General features: G+C 37.6%; 3 protein-coding genes across 4 annotated transcripts in view; 2 read left to right on the forward strand and 1 right to left on the reverse strand.

Moving 5' to 3' along the window:
- Positions 1-1,791: 1,791 nt before the first annotated feature.
- On the forward strand, positions 1,792-5,843 carry LOC134276616 (4-hydroxybutyrate coenzyme A transferase-like). The gene is made up of 7 exons (XM_062758848.1): positions 1,792-2,012; positions 2,561-2,713; positions 2,971-3,210; positions 3,657-3,845; positions 4,397-4,612; positions 4,984-5,250; positions 5,470-5,843. The coding sequence occupies exons 1-7, from the start codon at positions 1,856-1,858 to the stop codon at positions 5,652-5,654; spliced, it is 1,407 nt and encodes a 468-aa protein (XP_062614832.1). The 5' UTR covers positions 1,792-1,855; the 3' UTR covers positions 5,655-5,843.
- Positions 5,844-11,129: 5,286 nt separating this feature from the next.
- LOC134276613 (probable G-protein coupled receptor B0563.6) lies at positions 11,130-12,273 on the forward strand. Its single transcript, XM_062758845.1, has one exon. It carries the CDS (start codon positions 11,158-11,160, stop codon positions 12,241-12,243), a length of 1,086 nt encoding a protein of 361 aa, XP_062614829.1. The 5' UTR covers positions 11,130-11,157; the 3' UTR covers positions 12,244-12,273.
- A 50-nt stretch (positions 12,274-12,323) lies between these two features.
- LOC134276620 (period circadian protein homolog 1-like) overlaps positions 12,324-18,267 on the reverse strand; it is a 47,890-nt gene continuing 41,946 nt past the window's right edge. For both annotated transcript variants that reach the window (XM_062758852.1, XM_062758851.1), the window contains 5 exons: positions 16,624-17,209; positions 16,268-16,419; positions 15,964-16,113; positions 15,384-15,620; positions 12,324-15,245 (listed from right to left, as the gene is read on the reverse strand). In XM_062758852.1, the coding sequence (XP_062614836.1) occupies positions 14,199-15,245; positions 15,384-15,620; positions 15,964-16,113; positions 16,268-16,419; positions 16,624-17,209 (2,172 nt within the window). In that variant the 3' untranslated portion in view covers positions 12,324-14,198. The remainder of the gene's footprint in view (positions 15,246-15,383; positions 15,621-15,963; positions 16,114-16,267; positions 16,420-16,623; positions 17,210-18,267) is intronic.

The following is an 18,267-nucleotide window of genomic DNA, read 5'->3' on the forward strand; positions in this document are numbered from 1 at the left end:
ACTTGTTATTTATTTCTTAAATAAAGTGATGAAACAACGATATAACCCGTCTCGTTGAAAAATCATCATTTCGCTACATTCGATACAATGACCTTGTCAGCAAACACAATCTATGATAAGGTAAAATAGTGACTATCGTTTTTCGTACAGATTGTTAAGCCATTATTTTACGCACTGAAATTTCTACGGATTTTTCCATTTTCCCGATCATAACAAGGAGTACATGTACATGGCGGGTATAGCCGGTCGTCAGTGGAACCTTACTTCTCCATGGCACCTGATCCCAACTCTGAAGTTTGTGGAGGTCCGTGTTTGTTCTGCCTCTGATTTGCACTGTTTGTAAGGACCTTGAGCTTGAATACTCAGTATCTTTCTTATCTCCATGTTTCGCATTTATACACTTGATTTGTCTTTTAAATATAAGGAAAAAAGATTTATGAAAATCTTGTGCATTTTCACTATATATATATATACTAAAAGATCCCTACCCTCTCCCTTGAATCCCTGACTTTGGGGTCATAAAATTAACGATTTTTTAGGGGGCTCAATACCAAATGTTTTAGTGCTGGATGTCCAGGAGTAAAGAATAATTATAGCCCCCCCCCCCCCCCCCCCCCCCGCTTGATCTCATGAAAAGCGGCAATCGTTATGTCCGTCCGTCCGTCTAGTTGTATGTCCGTCCGTCTATCTGTTGCACTTTGGGGCACCCATCTCTTATCCGCAACTCCTCTCATACCACTGAATGAAATCTGATGAAACTTTCACAGAATCTTTATTACATATTGCCAATGTGCGCCTCTTATTTTACGTTTTGATACACATATTTTGGGTTTTCCACAACAAAACATTTACATTCCCATTATATTCATTTGGTAGGCGGGGGTGTCATTTAGTGAGCTCATTGTTCACAGTACCTTTATTTTTTTTTTTTTTTTTTTTTTTTTTTTTTTTGAGATTACACTAATTTTACACTAATTTAAGTCCCACGCTCAAGCCTGAGGGAACAAAAAGCACGAAATTCACTGGAGTTTTTTTCCCCTTTTTACTCACTGATGCTATAATTATGCATAAATTGATTGATATTGGTTCAATGTTTAAAGCTTTTGGTTGTATCTGTATGCAATATGTGACTTATGTCATTTATAAAATCAAAGAATTGAAAATTGTTTCTTATCTGACAGTCAAGGTCAAAGGTTCCTGTAAAACGTAACTATGCATTATCGCGTTGTGAAGTGAAAGTAACGGGTTAAAGTTTCGCGAAAGTTTTAATTGTGCGCTATAACACGAAAGTAACGCAGTTGTTTTCGCGAAAGAATCGAATTCGTGTTTATTTGCGTTATAATCAGTGACGTAACATCGTTTTTTAAATGAGGAAAGGGGGGTGGGGCAGCCCGAGAAAATCATTTTCAACTTGCCTGGAAAAACTTGTCAAGCAATGGGGGGGGGGGGGGGGGGGGGATGAGGGATTTCCAAAAATCCTACATCCTTTTTCGGGGGGGGGGTCCAATTTTCAACATTCTAAAAAGAGCAAAACAGGGTTTCGGTATTACAAGATATGGACCTTTTGGGGGGGGGGGGGGGATTCTACATTGAAATAAAAAAAATGCCGAGGAACAGAAGCTAAAAGTGACTCAGGTGAGCGTTGTGCTTCATTGATGAAATGTTAAACTTTATGACCTCATAATCATCGTAGATTATCTTCGATAATGTGTTATCTTCGATACTGTATGAAAATTCAAACATCTATTATAAAACAAATGTGTGGATCCGCGCCAGTGTGATCGTTCAAGGTCGCCAAAATTATTCGGAAGGACCTCGAGAATGTTCATACGCTGTAAAGTTTAGTACTGCAAAGATGAATATTTTTCGTAAAAGAACAGCGGTTGGACGATCTGTAAATGCATGCATCAAAAGAGCTTTTTATCTGTATTCCCCTGAGCCTTTCCATCCGTTATACGACAGAGTTCCGGAGTATAAAAGCGCCGAGGAGGCTGTCCAAGTGATACAGTCGGGTACGGTAAAACTAGGCCCTGCAACCTTTTGTCAGCCAGCTAACATTCATTTGCCGAATTGGCTACTATAGCTTCTTTTTTTCATAGGCTACACATTTTATATCATGTATAGATAAAATATTTGATTGCAGAGAAATGTAGGCAGATTCTGAAGAGATTCCCACAAACAAACTCGAAGGAGAAATGCTAATGCAGTTCAAAGTAATTAAAGGTTTTGCTTGGAACTGGGTTCCAGAGTTGCAGAAGGCTTCATAAAAGTCTTTTTTGGGGGGAAACAATATAGATCTACTGATTGCAACTTTCTATCAAATAAATTTGAAGACGATGACCATGAAAAGTAGAAAAGGCATCTTATTTGCTCCGTTCTCTATAAATTTATTTTGATGTGTTATAGAGAAACAGGGAATAAGATACATCGCCCCTGTGGTCTGGTCAGACCACTGTTTGTTTCTATTTGCAGATACACAAGAGAACATTGATATAAAACCAACATAAGTGAAATACTTTTTGTAAATATTTTGACAGACTTTTTGTAAATATTTTGACAGACAGTCGTGTGTACATCCATGGAGCAGCAGCCACCCCAGTCAAACTCGTGGAAGCCATGACAGAGCACGGGAAGAAAGCAGGGCTCAGAAACGTGGAAATCATGCATATTCATACAGAGGGGCCGGGCACCTACAACAACCCAGAATACGAAGGTAGAGAATGCAGAGTTAATATTGTTTGTTTAACATCCTCATTTTGAGATGCCAACACTTGCTTAGGAGTGAGGGCTGCATGTTTAGCCTTATGCTCGACACTTACAGACTGTAAGCAGTAGGAAATCTTTTATCTACTGTGACATGATACGTTGTTTTAAACAGTGTCATCTGAAAGACTGGTCTCAAAATCCGTGATTTCAAACCTGTGTGTTTAGCTAAGGACAAAATCCTTACTTCGTAACTCTGTTTTACAGGCATCTTTAGATCGAACTCCCTGTTTCTTGGAGCTAATGCCAGAAAAGCGGTCAACGAGGGGAGGGCGGACACCATCCCTATCTTCCTGTGTGAGATTCCCCACCTGTTCAGGCGCCGCATCATCGATATCGATGTGGCGCTTGTCACTGTGGCACCACCCGATAAACATGGATTCTGCTCACTAGGCACCAGTGTGGACTGTACCAGATCAGCAATACAGAACGCACGATACATCATAGGTATGGAATAAAGGCATGTCTAAAGAAATTTAGCTCACCCGTAACATGGACACAAAATAATTACTTACGCATGATAAAAGGCTAACATGAATTTTTCTAACCAATACCTTGAGCCCAGGGGCCAAGTCAAGGTTCACAGAAAACATATAACAAATTATTTATTGATGTAGAATACCGAATTAGTGAAAATTTTAGGGAGATGCAAATTAAGCCATTTCTCCTTAAAATTTGTATTTTAAGAGAGATGTGATTTTAGTTATTTAGAAATGCTCACTTATGATGCTTTACAAATTAAACACAATTATCGATAAGTGATATTCAATTTTAGCAAATTCAGCACCTTTACTATTAATGCTTAAATTAAATCTGTACAAAAAATTCTGTTTATACAGTATTTAGGAAAGTAAAACCAGTAATTTAACTGGGGAATTTTTTGTTAATTTCAGCCATGGTTAATGAACATATGCCCCGGACATTTGGTGACGGTGTGATTCATCAGTCTCACATTGACGCCATGGTGGAGCACAGCGAGCCGCTAAATGAACTCCGGAGAGGAGCGTTATCAGAGGAGGAAGAGAAAATCGGCAAACTGATCGCGGAAAACTTAGTGGTAGACGGGGCGACATTACAAATGGGTAACAGATTAGTCAGTCACTTTTATTGGTTAGACCTCTGTTATTTGGTAATTATAGTAGACATTCTGCTGTTGAACCAAAAATTTGATACTATTTTTATTAAAGATTAAATATAAGAATTATTGGAATTCATGAAAATTTTGTCTCGATTTTAAATTTTATACGACTCTCTTACCAAAACAAGGTATTGTGAAATGATGTCTATATTTGATCTCAGTATCTGTAACTCGGCCCTGTAGTGTGTTTATTTAACTAAGAGAATCCATTTGTCAAAAAGGATAATTACTAAGGTGAGGATTATGACCAATGGGCAAGACTAAATTGTTTTAGATTTTTTAGTAGTTTTTGATAATTTAATAGCTAAAAAGTTGTGTGTCAACAAATGTTAATTGTATTTTGAGTTGTTTCCATATTTAATCCATGGAAACAGTGAAATACCCAAGATAAAAACTCCGATTTGAAACCAAAGAGCACCAGCATTCATATTGCATTGAGAAATAAGTTACCAGAGTGAGAATGTATATATACTGTTAATAACTGATGTTTAACAGGTATAGGAGCCATTCCTGATGCAGTACTATCACAGCTGGGTCATCATAAGAATCTGGGGGTCCATTCGGAGATGTTCAGTGACGGGGTGGTGGAGCTAGTGGAGAAGGGGGTCATCACAAACTCCGAGAAGTCCATACTGACGGGTCGACTGGTCAGTAGCTTCTCCATCGGAACCAAAATCCTCTACAACTTCCTCAACGACAATCCCTCCGTAGGTTAGTTACTGTGACGCTTCGTCTGTAAGAAACATTAAGGTTCATAAATCCTCTGCTCACTCATATAAAATTTTTCTTTAACTTATATGATTTTCCAAAAGAAATATATATAATAAGTAAAATACAAACAAATATAGCATAGCTTGTGGGGCAAAATTGGACAAAAAAAGGCAGTTCAACTTGACAAATATATAAAGGAATAATAGAAATTTATGTTATTAAGAGTTATCTCTCTTACCAGAGTATCAATGTACCTTAAAACATTAAACACTTGTAGAAAACATTAGTTGACTGCCTGGACACATCACAGTAGAAGTGTAGGAACATTCTTATAGAAGCCAGGTGTGATACTTTGATTATCTTGTTTTTAGAGATGAGAGATGTGGAATTCACCAACAATGTAGCCATAATTTGTCAGAATCCCCGAATGACGGCCATTAATTCGTGTATTGAGGTTGACCTGACTGGTCAGGTGTGTGCGGATTCTATTGGAGAGAGACTTTACTCAGGGTTCGGGGGTCAGATAGACTTTATACGCGGGGCAGCCATTAGTTTAGATGGCGAGGGAAAAGCCATCATTGCGATGCCTTCAGCAACAAAGAGAGGGGAGAGTAAACTGGTTCCCATACTAAAGAGTGGTAAGAAGAAAAAAATTTTACTTTCATCTTCAATAAAATGATTTTGTAGAGCAGTTTTCAGAATATGAATAATTTTGTATAAGTTCTGCATATTTATTATTCTATACAAGTTGTAAAGCTCCACAATGAGAAAGATACCCAAGCCTTTCATCCACTGTATAGGACTCTTTATGTAATCCTACATTTGCTTGGTTGTAATGTAGTCAATGTTTATTTTAGGATCTGGTGTGGTGACGACGCGAGCTCACGTTCACTACATCGTCACGGAGTACGGCATCGCCTACTTGTTTGGGAAGAACCTCCGCCAGAGAGCCTATGCATTAATTAACATCGCGCACCCTAATCACAGGGAGTGGTTAGAGAAAGAGGCGTTCAACAGACTCAAGTGTATGCCCTCACCTTAAAGCCATCAAAGCCTTAAAATTCACACCTTTCAAATTATTCCTTATATAGGTCAGAAGCCCAGGATATTTCAATTTTGGATTCTTACTCAATTCATAGTTCTGATAGTTGTTTTCAAGCAAATGGTTGAATGATAAATGAAATATGATGTTCAGTTTCATGTTTGTGTAAAAGCCAACTTGTGTAAGAAATCTATGTAACAGTGTTTTAAGTTTGGAATTCTATGATTTGTGTATTGGTGCCATAGAAATGTTTAATTGCAGGACAGTTAAACTTTATTGTAAATTTCACGATTCATAAGTTGTAAGACTGTGTTGATTTATTTAGAGTCTGCAGTTGTTGAAAATACAAACCACTTTTAAACTGAACATTTTTAATTTAGAAAGAAAAAACCTATACATATACACATATACAAGTATGTACATGTACTTTTGAAATTTTATGAAGGAACATTTTAGGATATGCATGTTTTTTTTTAAAGTATATAGTAGTTATTGCTTGGCATTCGCTTTTAATTTGTTGTGTACTTTTGTACAGTACTGTATATAGACATATATACCAGTATATATATATGAATAAAATCTTTTGATTGATTGATTGATTGTATATTGTTTAACTCCCTCTTGAGAATTTTCACTCATATAGAGACGTCACCTTATGCCGGTGAAGGGCTTCAAATTTAGACCTATACTCGGCACTCAGGGCCATTGAGCAGTGAGGGTTCTTTATCACGCCAGCGCCTACCATGACACGGGACCTACGTTTTAAAGGTCATATCCGAGAGACCCGTGAATTTCACTTCTGATGCGGAGCGCTTGGCGAAGGAACAGTCACTACCTATTTTTAGTCTTAGGTTTGACGCGGCGCTGCGAACGAGAATCGAACCCGGGCCTCCCGATCACGAAGCGAACGCTCTTCCACTAGGCTACCGTGAACGGTAAAATGTTGTGAAATTATCCAGTAAGATTACTGGTTTCAGCCCTTAAGAGATCCTGCATTTTATTATGCTACCTTACACTTTACTAGAATGCTAGTAAAACTAGTAACTTATGCTTTACTACAACGGCATTTATATCTACATTTTTTTGTGAACAGAGAAAATAATATTCAGAAATTAAAAATCTTCTTTCAACTTCCATTTCCTATAAAAACTATCTCCACCTCTTTTCGTTGCTGCAAGGTCACACACTGGCAAATTCCAGGATAAAGTCAGTTATTTTTTGTCACATGGTGGGGGGGGGGGGGTTGCCCCTCTACAGCTGGTTTTAGTACCATTGCTTCGGACCAGGGGTCCATTTTACAAAAGAACTAACGACTACGGGTTTTAATCGTTTTTAAAAGGTACGTAAATGGATACATTAACGCTAGCAATTTTATACAAAATCATTGATTTTGCAAAATTTTACAATCAATTGAAGTAAAAGGCTTAGTGATAATTCTATAGGTAATGTTGTAGGTTACAGAAACAACTTTTAACACGTATGTATCTGACACCTCACGTCTCCTAGTACAAGTATAATTTGGATGAATAGTGAAGGAATCGTACACACATGTGTTGTTGACCTGAAAAAGGTGGTTACCGAGATCGATTTCATAAAAACTATTAACCTTTCAAATTGATTGTTCTTGACTGAATATTTCTTTTAACTCGTATAAAACAGTGCAAACAAATGTTTCCAAAATCATTGATAAAATTTGTTTGGTATTTAAAATTTTGAGATACAAATCTATGAACAGAGCATAAACAGGGTCCCTCGGAAATCCCAGGGGTGAGATCAGGTGCGTTGGAGGAGAAAACGTCCCATGTAGACCTCCCATAGGGCAACCAGCGGAGGAGAAAACGTCCCAGGTAGACCTCCATAGGGCAACCAGCGGAGGAGAAAACGTCCCATGTAGACCTCCCATAGGGCAACCAGCGGAGGAGAAAACGTCCCATGTAGACCTCCATAGGGCAACCAGCGGAGGAGAAAACGTCCCAGGTAGACCTCCATAGGGCAACCAGCGGAGGAGAAAACGTCCCAGGTAGACCTCCATAGGGCAACCAGCGGAGGAGAAAACGTCCCATGTAGACCTCCCATAGGACAACCAGTGGGAAACTTAAATCTATCGAAAAATGAATATAGCCCTCTTTTTGAAAATGAAATAGGAAAAAAAATCCAATAGTTTTAAATCTCAGTTTATTTATAACACAGACATACACACAATCTTAAACAGAGTTCAGTGTCTCGTAACTGACATCACATTACGTGTATTGATACTTTGAAGTTTCGTTCACAGTTTCCAGTTCTTTTCTCGTGATCCGCTCGTCAAGTGTTGTTCAATAATCATAATTCATTCATTTTAACCTTGTTATAGATATGATCATAATTTTTCCTTAATATAAATGTTTGAAAAGCATATGGCCTCCTTTACGCCGAGTAATTATTTGTAACTCTGTATACTAGTATAGGGGGATTTCCTTGTCTCTGTTTTTACACAAACTTTTAGAATCGTGGATATATAATAGACATAGGTAGGCGTACTTTGGGAAGAATGAAAAACTAATTTCCTGTGATTAATTATAATAAAGACTATATTCATTGTAGCTATTTCTTGAAAGGACTTTAATTTTAGAACACGTCTTTTTTTCAGTTTACCTAATGTTCACGAAAACAGACATAACCAGCACGACCAAGGACAAAGACTGTCCTGTACCCGAGGACTTTCATCCACGAGTATATAATTATAAATCTCGTTATCGTGGACAATGCCCTCGGAGGATAAATTCTCTTATTTAATGACTTTAAACACCCCGTATTAACAGGAAAGGTACGACGTCGTAAATCGTTTCCCGTATTCATGAACAAGATGGCTTAACGGTTTGACGTGCATCATTTTAGAGTAAGATTTTCATTTTCAATATACATCTTTATTATAGTTTGGGTTTCTCAAAGTAATAATAGTTTGTAGCTTTTCCCCCGATTTCTTAACTATAAATAAAACTGATCCCCTTATGTGGGCCCATCCTACCTCGGGAAGGGGGGGGGGCAACTAGTGGATATTTCCGAAAAACAAGTTACCTGGGAAAAAATACCAGGCAATTGTATTTTATAAACATAAAACTGAAGTGAAGATGGAAATTTTCTTAATTAATAATTAATATTAATTTTCAAATTGTGGACCAATCCAGGTCACAATTAAACCAATCTCATCTAGGATCATAGAAAATGGAAATGTATAATAAATTTCACGAAAATGCTAGGTTCCACGCGAGTGTAAGATTGTTTTTAAAGATCTTTGTACTTATCGATCATATGGATATCTCAAATAAAACCGCCGAAGGTAGGCAGAAAAGTACATGTAATTATTAATTTTGATTTTATTTTTGAGCATTGTGTAGTTTTATTTCAATCAGGAAAGGAAATTACTTGTATTCTGGTTTTACAATTTATTTCAGTTTCTTTTTTGAAATATGGTCGTGTATTATATATTTCCTTGCGTAACTTCTTGTAGATTTTTATCTAAAAATATAAACAAATAACTTGTTCGTTTTCCATCTTGTTGCTGTTGTCTGGACTCGTCCTATTTTTCTTTCGTTCCTTCAGTCAAGGTCATTGTCTGAAAATTGTTATTTGCAAACAAAATCCAAATCAAAGTACTTAGAAGTACAGAGAGCCGAGCTCATTTACAGAGAAGAATGAATTTCTTACATGAATCACGTTTATATTCTGATGAAAAATTATTTTAAAACTATCAATATAAATGATAAGACACTGACAATGAGTTTTTCAATCCTTATACCACGGTCCTATTTTGTCAGAATCAGAATTCATCTGGTACCGCAGCTGAATGTAAACAAACAGGCCAGTCTGGTTCCCTCTCCTGCTTTACCTCGTATGTGTAGAGAACTACGATCAAAAATCCTTACGCTAATGAACTATGTTCTTTGACTTAGGACTGAAGTTTTCAAAGTCATTACTACTAATGTTAATTTATATAGATAAAACTTCGTTTTATTTTTGTTGCTTTATTTAGCGTTTGTATTATCTCAAAAGCAGTTGAGAGTAAGAACTATATTTTTGTACGTAACTTTAAAATGGCGACTATGGGGTTGACTTCCTGCCTTGAACAGGATCACATAAGGCGGCAATTGCTCTTTGAGCAATAAGCCCGGCCAAAAATCAGTCAAAACAGAATCAGCGAACACTGACATTGACGGAGTGCAAATTAACCATGTTTTATCTTTTGCAATGTCTTTCTTTTGATCTGTAAAACAAAGTTTAGCTATTTTGCAAATTCAGGCGATGCGTAATCGTTCAGCGATATGATTTGGCCGTGGTCAATGTAAAATCTCCAAATCTAACAAATGCAGTTGACCTCTTGACATTGACCTCGTCGATTGTCCCACGTCTGCAATTATATATTTCTTGGCTAAAACTTTTGAATATTTGGTGCAATGGCCTTTATGCTTCGCGTGTGTATTCACTGAGATAAAACTTTCCCATGAATATACACGTATTTTCTTGGCTTTTTCACTAAGGAGTTTGACAAACTTTATATAAAAAAAAAATTAATCTTGGCTATAATTTTTGAATATTTGGTGCAATGGCCTTTATGCTTAGAGTGCATATTCACTGAGACAAAACTATACACGTATTTTCTTGGCCTTTTCACGAAGGAGTATTGACAAACTTTATATAAAAAAATTAACCTTGGCTATAATTTTTGCACAGTTAGTACTAGAGCTTTCATATTTCGTAGATGTATTTCTTGTGACCAGATCTTACTCTGAAAACCAACAATTTTGACCTTGAAGTTTGGCCTACTTTTATTTCAACTTTAACCTTGGTCATAAATTTTGATAAGTAAATGCTGTGCTTTTAAATTATATTTCACACGAATATTTCTTATGACATGGCCTTCCTCTGTGTACTGTTAATTTTGACCCTTTAGCCTTGACCTTGGAATTTCACCCACTTGTATAAAACTTTAACCTTGGTCATAACTTTTGAATGGCAGATAACTGGGTTTTCATATTTCAAAAATGTATTCACTGAGACAAGTCCTTATTTTTGGGTAACAACATTTCTTTGGACTTTGTAGTTAGACTTACATTTGAGAAACTTAAACCTTCATCCATAAGCTGTCATACGGGGGCATCAGTGTTTCACCAACAAATCTTGTTTCAATTCCGTGTACATTTCTATATCATCATCATTATAATTGGCGTACGCAGATCCCTGTCACAAAGAACTTCATAGTGTAATATATCATCTCAGCTTTGCTTGCTGCTAGATTTCGCTAAATTTTTTTTCCTGTGGACAAGTTTTAAAAAATGTACAGATATTACTGACCATAATATAACTGGATGGCTTAGGAGCTGGGGAGTGCGATAGGATCGGATCATTCGGATGGGGGTAATTTTGGAAAAGCCTTTTGTCTCTTAACTAATAAAGAAATAGAACTCAAGTAATGTAAAGTTTCTGTTGTAGATGACCTTTGCAATCAAACCTCGAATACTCAGCAATGGTTCACGATTCAGAAAAATCAATTCTATGTCGTATCACGGATGGACTGGATCTTTATTTCCCGCCATTTCTTATAGTGACAGGTGTCGTCTGCAATGTGCTGGTTGTTCTTGTAATGAGGAGCGTCTACTTCCGCTCTCTATCGACGTCATTCTACATGATAGCCAATGCTCTCGTGGATACATTCAGTTTGGCTAGTCTCCTGACCGTCGATTGGTTGAATTTAAATTACCCGTCAACCATCTACAGAGGAGAACATTCTCACTACATGTGTAAATTCTTCCATTTTTTCGGCTGGGTGAGCAGTGACTCCGGTGTTCTATTAACGACAGCAATGACCCTGGAGAGAGGACTAGCGATAACATTCCCTCTGAAATCGTCCTCTTGGTGCACACTAAAGCGAGCAAAACGGGTGACCATCTTGGTTTTCATCTTCGTGTTCCTTAAAGACGTTAACTTCCTGTTCACATCCGATACCTATGCTCTGAATGAATCGGATCGCTTATGTTACGTTTATCTCGACTCGGAAAATCTGAAGATTTTCTGGAAGTTCGTCTGGCCATGGATTCACAACGTATTTCTTCTTGTATCGTTTACAGCTATAATCATCAGCAATATAATCATCATCAGGCATATCAAGATTTCAGACAGGATCAGACAAGAACAGCAGAACTGTTCAATTTACAAATCCAACGAGTGCCTGCCGGAGACTGTCAAAACAAAACCCGCCTCCCGTAAGAGGCAGGTGGCCACCATGCTGTTGGTGGACTCCTTCACCGTCATAGTCTGTACGCTACCGTTCTCGATCTTCACCACGATAGATTCCAACACGGTACTTCTGGACGCGTCCAGCGGTGAAAGAGACTGGAAGAGATTTATATCGTCCATGTCGTTTTACTTGCTGTACGTCAATAGGTGTGTTAACTTCTACCTATACAGCTGGAGTGGGACTCGTTTCCGGGAAGCGTTGCTGTTTGTGGTGTGTGGTTGTAAACGGCGGCGGAAACCCCCGCGAGTGGTGACAATCAGTTATACCAAAGGAAATAGCTGTAGTGTGCACACCTGTCACAATATTACACAGTGAATACATGAAACTCCTAACATTATGTGATTCTGTAATGCCGAACAACAAACATGTATCTAACAAATATCAAAAAGTTGTTGCTTAGTGTTTTAAAATATTTTATTCAAAATTCATTGATAACAACAAATAACAATGGAATGACGAACAAATGTGTAATGCAAGATGGTTATATGATATCAATGTTTTACAAAAGATTTAATAAATAAACATTAGAAATCACATGGTCTTTGGTAAAAAAGAATAAATTTAAAGGAAATCACTGTCCAGCAGCTAAGAACACCTGACCCTGACTTATTTCCCCCTCTCTGTAATAAATAGGATTTAGACTGTTTTAAAAATTCATATATATATTTATATACTAACACCTAGAAAACACAAAGACACAAACATCTGAGTTTTTTTTCTGTACCTAAAAATCCCTTGATGATCTGATCAAAACTTTAAGATATCTCCAAAACAGGAAAATTTACTAAAGAAGCTAATGATTATCTTATCGATAAAAATACATTCACATACATAGTATGTGGTAGACTATAAAATATGACCTTGAATAGAAGACCATGTTAAAATACATTGATGTTTCATATAAAAATATATTGTTTACCATGTTTACAAAGCTGAACTTTTTTTTAGCTCACCCTCCTGACATACGGGTACTAAGGGATTTTTTTCCTTATGCTAAGTTTTCAGAAGAAGTACAGTGTAGTTCAGCTTGTATGCAATCTTTGAAGGATAGTAAATAATTGAAGAAACAGCAATATCATCTTGTGACATTTGAAGTTTTCTGGCCAATGGCAAAAAGACAAATATAACATTTTTATTAAGTCTAGTTTGGAATTTAACCCCTTTACTCATGCAATTTTAAAATTAATTTTTACAAAATCAGAACAAATATTTAACATGGTAACAGCACAACAATGCTTTTTAATTTAAAATTTACATACAACACAAAAACAACCCAATACATGACAATAATATCGAAGACAACAAAATAATTACATAAATACATTGTTAACACATGGTTATATTTACCATGAGAAAAACACTTTGTGTTCTTTGACACAAACAATGCGTCTGCTCTAAACTTTCATAGGACTAATCGAAAATAGTCATATAACCAAATAAAATATTAATGTATACAAGTACTGGAGATCAAAAGGCAGGAAGCTGAGAGTTCTAACAAAATGTTGATAACCACAAGGAATGGTGTATCTACTTTAGGTACCCTGCGTGTATCAATATCAACATGATTAAGGGAAGTGTTGGGGTCGCTTAGGATTGTCTTATTAATTTATAGTAGCTAGGTAAAGGATCATTGCTGTATGCTGCTAGTGACATGACAAGATGTCCTATACTGTATTCGACTGCCGTCAATATTTGATATCAAATTGTCTTAAAAATGTATTAACACCTGCTCTGTCATGCCAGAGAAGTTACATTCTATATAAATGTTTAATAAAAGACAAAGGGTTTGACATGATTTTGTTGTTTGTATGGGAAAATATTAATGTTTCATTAATAATCTCACTTGCAAAGAACTACGGGGTACTAGAAATTTCTATAAAACTAACTCACACTATTATATTTAATCTCCAACCACCTACACAGGTTCTCATCACTTTCAAGATATGTATAAGAAATATCTAATCACTTAATACACACACATATTTTATTCTCTAATATCACTCACACAGACATACCAGTCAACTCTAATCACTTAGTCTCATATCATCTATAACCCTCACACCACTTATCTATTTTCACTTACACAGACCATGTATATCAGCAATATCTAATCCCTGACACAAATCAGTAATTTCTACTAACACACATATTTTACCAATCTCATTACACACATACATCAGTAATCTCTAATCCTCATACACATAAGTAATTTCCTCTATTAGACTCCACACACACATTTAAGTTAATCAGACACAATATCTCGTCACACATTAATCCACCTCATCCAGAGAGTCAGAAATATCCTCAATGTCGGGAGATCTCTGTTTAGAACTCGATAAGTCCTCGTTAAACATGGACACAAACAGACTGTTAAACAAGTCCTCTGTTAAGCCCTGTTCTGATTTACACTGCGATTGTGACCCTGTTTTCTTTAGTGAACTAGTGTCTAGAGAACACCTACTTTCTTTTCTGGCTGTCACCTTTTCTCGTTGTTTAGTGTCACTTTCTTCTGGGGACTTTTTAAAAAGATTTAATTCCTCCATCATGAAGCCCATTTGCTGTTTGACCAGATCTGGTTGTACAAAGTTCTTCATACTCCTCATATCCTCACCTAAACATTTCTCAGTGTTCCTTTCACTTACTGTGTATTCCATTTCCATTAATGGTGTCATTTCAACAGTGTGATTCCAGAAAGGTGTCGTACAATGATTGACAAAGAAAATAGGTGGCACAACAAAGAACATGTCAAAGTTATCTTTCCTGGTGCTGTTGCCCACGTCTGTGTCGGATTCGGAGGAGTCTTTGCCCTCGTCTAGTGATCCTTTAGACGACGTCGCGTCCGACTCTTTAACGGAACTTCCTGCTTCACCACTACTTCTCTCATCACTAGGAGTTATGTCACTCGAAGTTTTAGAACAATTAGACTCGATGTCCATCGTCAGTGAGTCTAATGGTCCCTGAGTATCTAGTGGTTCTTGTGAATCTAATGGTGCCTGGGTTTCCAGAGGTGGCTGACTTTCTGTTTGACAGTCCATTCCGTCCACCTGCTCCGGTGGAAGCCTATCCTCCGCGGTAACAGAGGATGCCACAACCTCTGATTCTAAAGACACCTCCATATTAGGGTCACTGGATTTTTTCCCTATTGGTTTTTTACTCTGATCCGAGGTAATTTTCTGATCCTTATAGCATCCAATGCCATCCTCATGATCTTCACATCGAGATAGAGCATCGTGGATATTCTCAAGGGAGATAAGTCTGCTGTCACAGTCAGAAAATGTCTCCTCTTCATCATAGAACAGGTAGTCGCATTCCTCATCCTACAAGGAAACAGACACTCAAACATCAAAAGCAAACTCACTTATTTACCTGAGATTTCTTTGCAATAAATTGTTCGCTATTTTTCATTGGATATAAGACATAAAAACAGAATTACGGTAGGTGAGATGGATACTTACGATAACAGGTGCTCCTTGACTTTGTTCAATATCGCTTTGTAGGTCCATCATTTGTTGCAGGAGGACACTAGAAGCCTCGGACGTCGTAATGAAGGCTTTATCTGACTTCAGTACCCTATTCTTTTTCCGATTTGGGAGCTGGTAGTTCATAGCCAGCTTCTTATTCCAACAGATGTTCTCTAGCCAGGGTGGTTCTGTTTGTCGTTTATTACTTTTGTTTTCTTTAGCCTTGGAGTCCTTTTTAAGTAAAAACAAAGATATAAAATCAAAACGAATCTTCTATACTCAGTGATTTTTGTTAGGAAAATCTTTTCATTATACTTTAACACAAAGGTACTACAAAGAGGAGCATTCCTTCTGGCAAAATTTCTAAAAATCTTACATGCCATTTCCTTACAAAAATTTGTGCATTACAACATAGATTCATATGCATAGCCTTTTGTCCTCAGTACCATTATCAAGTTTGAAAGCTGCGAACTGAGAAAAACTGAAAAAGCATTGTCTACCAATTTAAAGAAAAATATATCATTGACTCTGTGCCTTTATAAACTTAGAGATTGTGATGCCCTAACAGGACTACCTCCTGTCCACTGTTCTGGTCGTCGGAGTCCAGTAGATAGAGGTAGGAGGAGCCACTGTCCGTGTGGGAAATGGACATGTCCGAAGACGAAGAAAACGAGGTCGTGATGGACGGCAGGTGGAACGGACCCTGACAGTGACCCTGTAGTACCTACAGAGGGGAATAATAAAGTTAAAAATGCTGTAATACATACAAGGGGAATAATTAGATTATAAAACTTTCAATCCAAGACAAACTGATATTTTCAGTAAGTAAATTCTATTGCTATTATATATTCAGTTCATAAAATCCTTAACAAATGTACCTGTAGATTGTGTCTACCAGCCCTGGATACAGCCGTACCATTGGTGTTCACAGGGGACGGCATAGAACTGGAGACATTGAAGCTTAGTGTGGCTGGAGAGGGACTAGCTTCCTGATAAAACCCTCCCATCACTTGAGGGTAAAAGGAGGCTCCTATATTGAAAACATATTACACATGATCCATAAAATCAAAAATGATCACAATACTTAAGCAAGAAATTAAATTTAAAATCTAGAGATACATGTATATATGTTCATTAGATATTTATGCTTTTTTAACTGCACTGTTGAAATGAAACATACAAGGACATGAGAAACTTGAAGGTTACCTATCAGGTTTGGTTTATGTTTACACACCTGAGCCTAGCTGTGGGTAGTAAGGCCACATGACATTGCCGGGGGCGGGGGTCACCCTGCTGCCGACGTTACTCTGCGAGGGTTTGGTGGTACATACAGGAAGCCCTGACGGTGACGTCGTGTACGGTTCCTCGTTCCTGTATGACCGGTGACCTAGTTTATCCCGGGATGGGCCGCCCTGTCTATATCCTATACTGGGGAGGGGGAAGGGAGGGATCAGAATACTGCTGTCCCCCCTGGAGGTCTTGCACGGTCGGAGCATCCCTTTCTCTTGGTCAGGAGAGTGACTCCTCTTCCTCTCCTGTAAATGTTCGCCTTGTTTAGATTTCAGGATGATGGGACTCCTGTCCTGTTTAGCGTGGGCCACAAACAGGTCTTCCTGCTGTCTGGTGTGACGTAACAAGGCGTCCTGCGTGAGCGTCACGGGTTTGAATGTATCAGGGCTCTCCACAGGAGGGGGAGGGGGTGGCATGGGTACAGGGACCGGGGCCCCGGGGGAAACAGTCGTGTCCTCTGTGTTGTCTTCTATCTGGTGAGCAGGACTACCAGCCACATCCTCCCTCTGTTCTTGTTCTGACAGGAGGACCTAACATGTAACACAATAATGTTATCATCATGGTATGTATGTATAGGTGAGTTTATTTCACTATCACATCCTCCCTCTGTTCTTGTTTTGACAGGAGGACCTAACATGTAACACAAGAAATGTTACCATCACGATATGTATGCATGGTATGCTTTGATGGTCATTATTTGAGAGGTACAGTGAACTTACTTTTAGTAAAGTGCTGGGGAAGAATAATATCAGTTTGTTAAATATATTGTTAATTCATCAAAGAGGCTATAAACAATGTTAGAAGTTTTTAATCTATGGGACATCAATATCACTTTACTTCAAGTATAAATCCATTTTAAGTGTGTTTGCTGTTACTGTAAACGTATTACATTTGGCTGTGTATTCTTTTTAGCGCTTCTGGCTGAAAGCAAGTTCCCCTAGTTCAAGTACAACGCTAAATGTCTTATACATATACAAACAAGAGGCCCATGGGCCTTATAGGTCACCTGAGCATTATGCAACAACTTTCCAGTGATTGAATTTGATTCATGTTTTAATCCAGATGCTATGGCATTCACAATTTTGAAATAGGCACCATTGATCATCATAACAATACACTTAGCAGTTGCTTAGTTTGTTTACTTAATACCCATAGGCAGGGTAGGGGAACAAAAACTACATTTTAAGTAATCAGTAATATTCAGCATGATCAGTAATGCCCCAATCACACATGAACCCCTGACCCTTAGGCCTAGATGCACACATTGCACAATTTTTGAAAAGGCACCCTTGCTTTTCAAAAATATTTGATAAATACCAAGGAGCAGATTTCAAACAATTCATCCAGTTTCAGTATATAAGTACAGCCCCCCCCTCCTTTATGGTACCCTTGACCCTGGGGCCTTGAAATTCACAATTCTGGAAGATTAGGACCCTTACTCATCATAACTACATAGGTAATTCATCTGCTTAATACCAAGGACAGAGAAGAAAACTTTCAAAGATTTAGTGTATTATATATTGTATAATCAATAAAGCCCCACCCTATCACTAGAATCCCTGACCCTGGGGCCATAAAACACAATTTT

The sequence above is a fragment of the Saccostrea cucullata genome, unplaced genomic scaffold (genome assembly GCF_032062105.1).
Source record: "Saccostrea cucullata isolate Sc308-1 unplaced genomic scaffold, CSIRO_AGI_Scuc_v1 ctg590, whole genome shotgun sequence".
NCBI classification, from domain to species: Eukaryota; Metazoa; Mollusca; class Bivalvia; order Ostreida; family Ostreidae; genus Saccostrea; species Saccostrea cuccullata.

Coding starts and splice junctions, on each gene's coding strand:
- LOC134276616 (XM_062758848.1), top strand. CDS start 1,856: ATGAATATTTTTCGTAAAAGAACAGCGGTTGGACGATCTGTAAATGCA. Junction 4,613..4,983: donor CAACGACAATCCCTCCGTAG/GTTAGTTACTGT, acceptor TCTTGTTTTTAG/AGATGAGAGATGTGGAATTC. Junction 5,251..5,469: donor GGTTCCCATACTAAAGAGTG/GTAAGAAGAAAA, acceptor TGTTTATTTTAG/GATCTGGTGTGGTGACGACG.
- LOC134276613 (XM_062758845.1), top strand. CDS start 11,158: ATGGTTCACGATTCAGAAAAATCAATTCTATGTCGTATCACGGATGGA.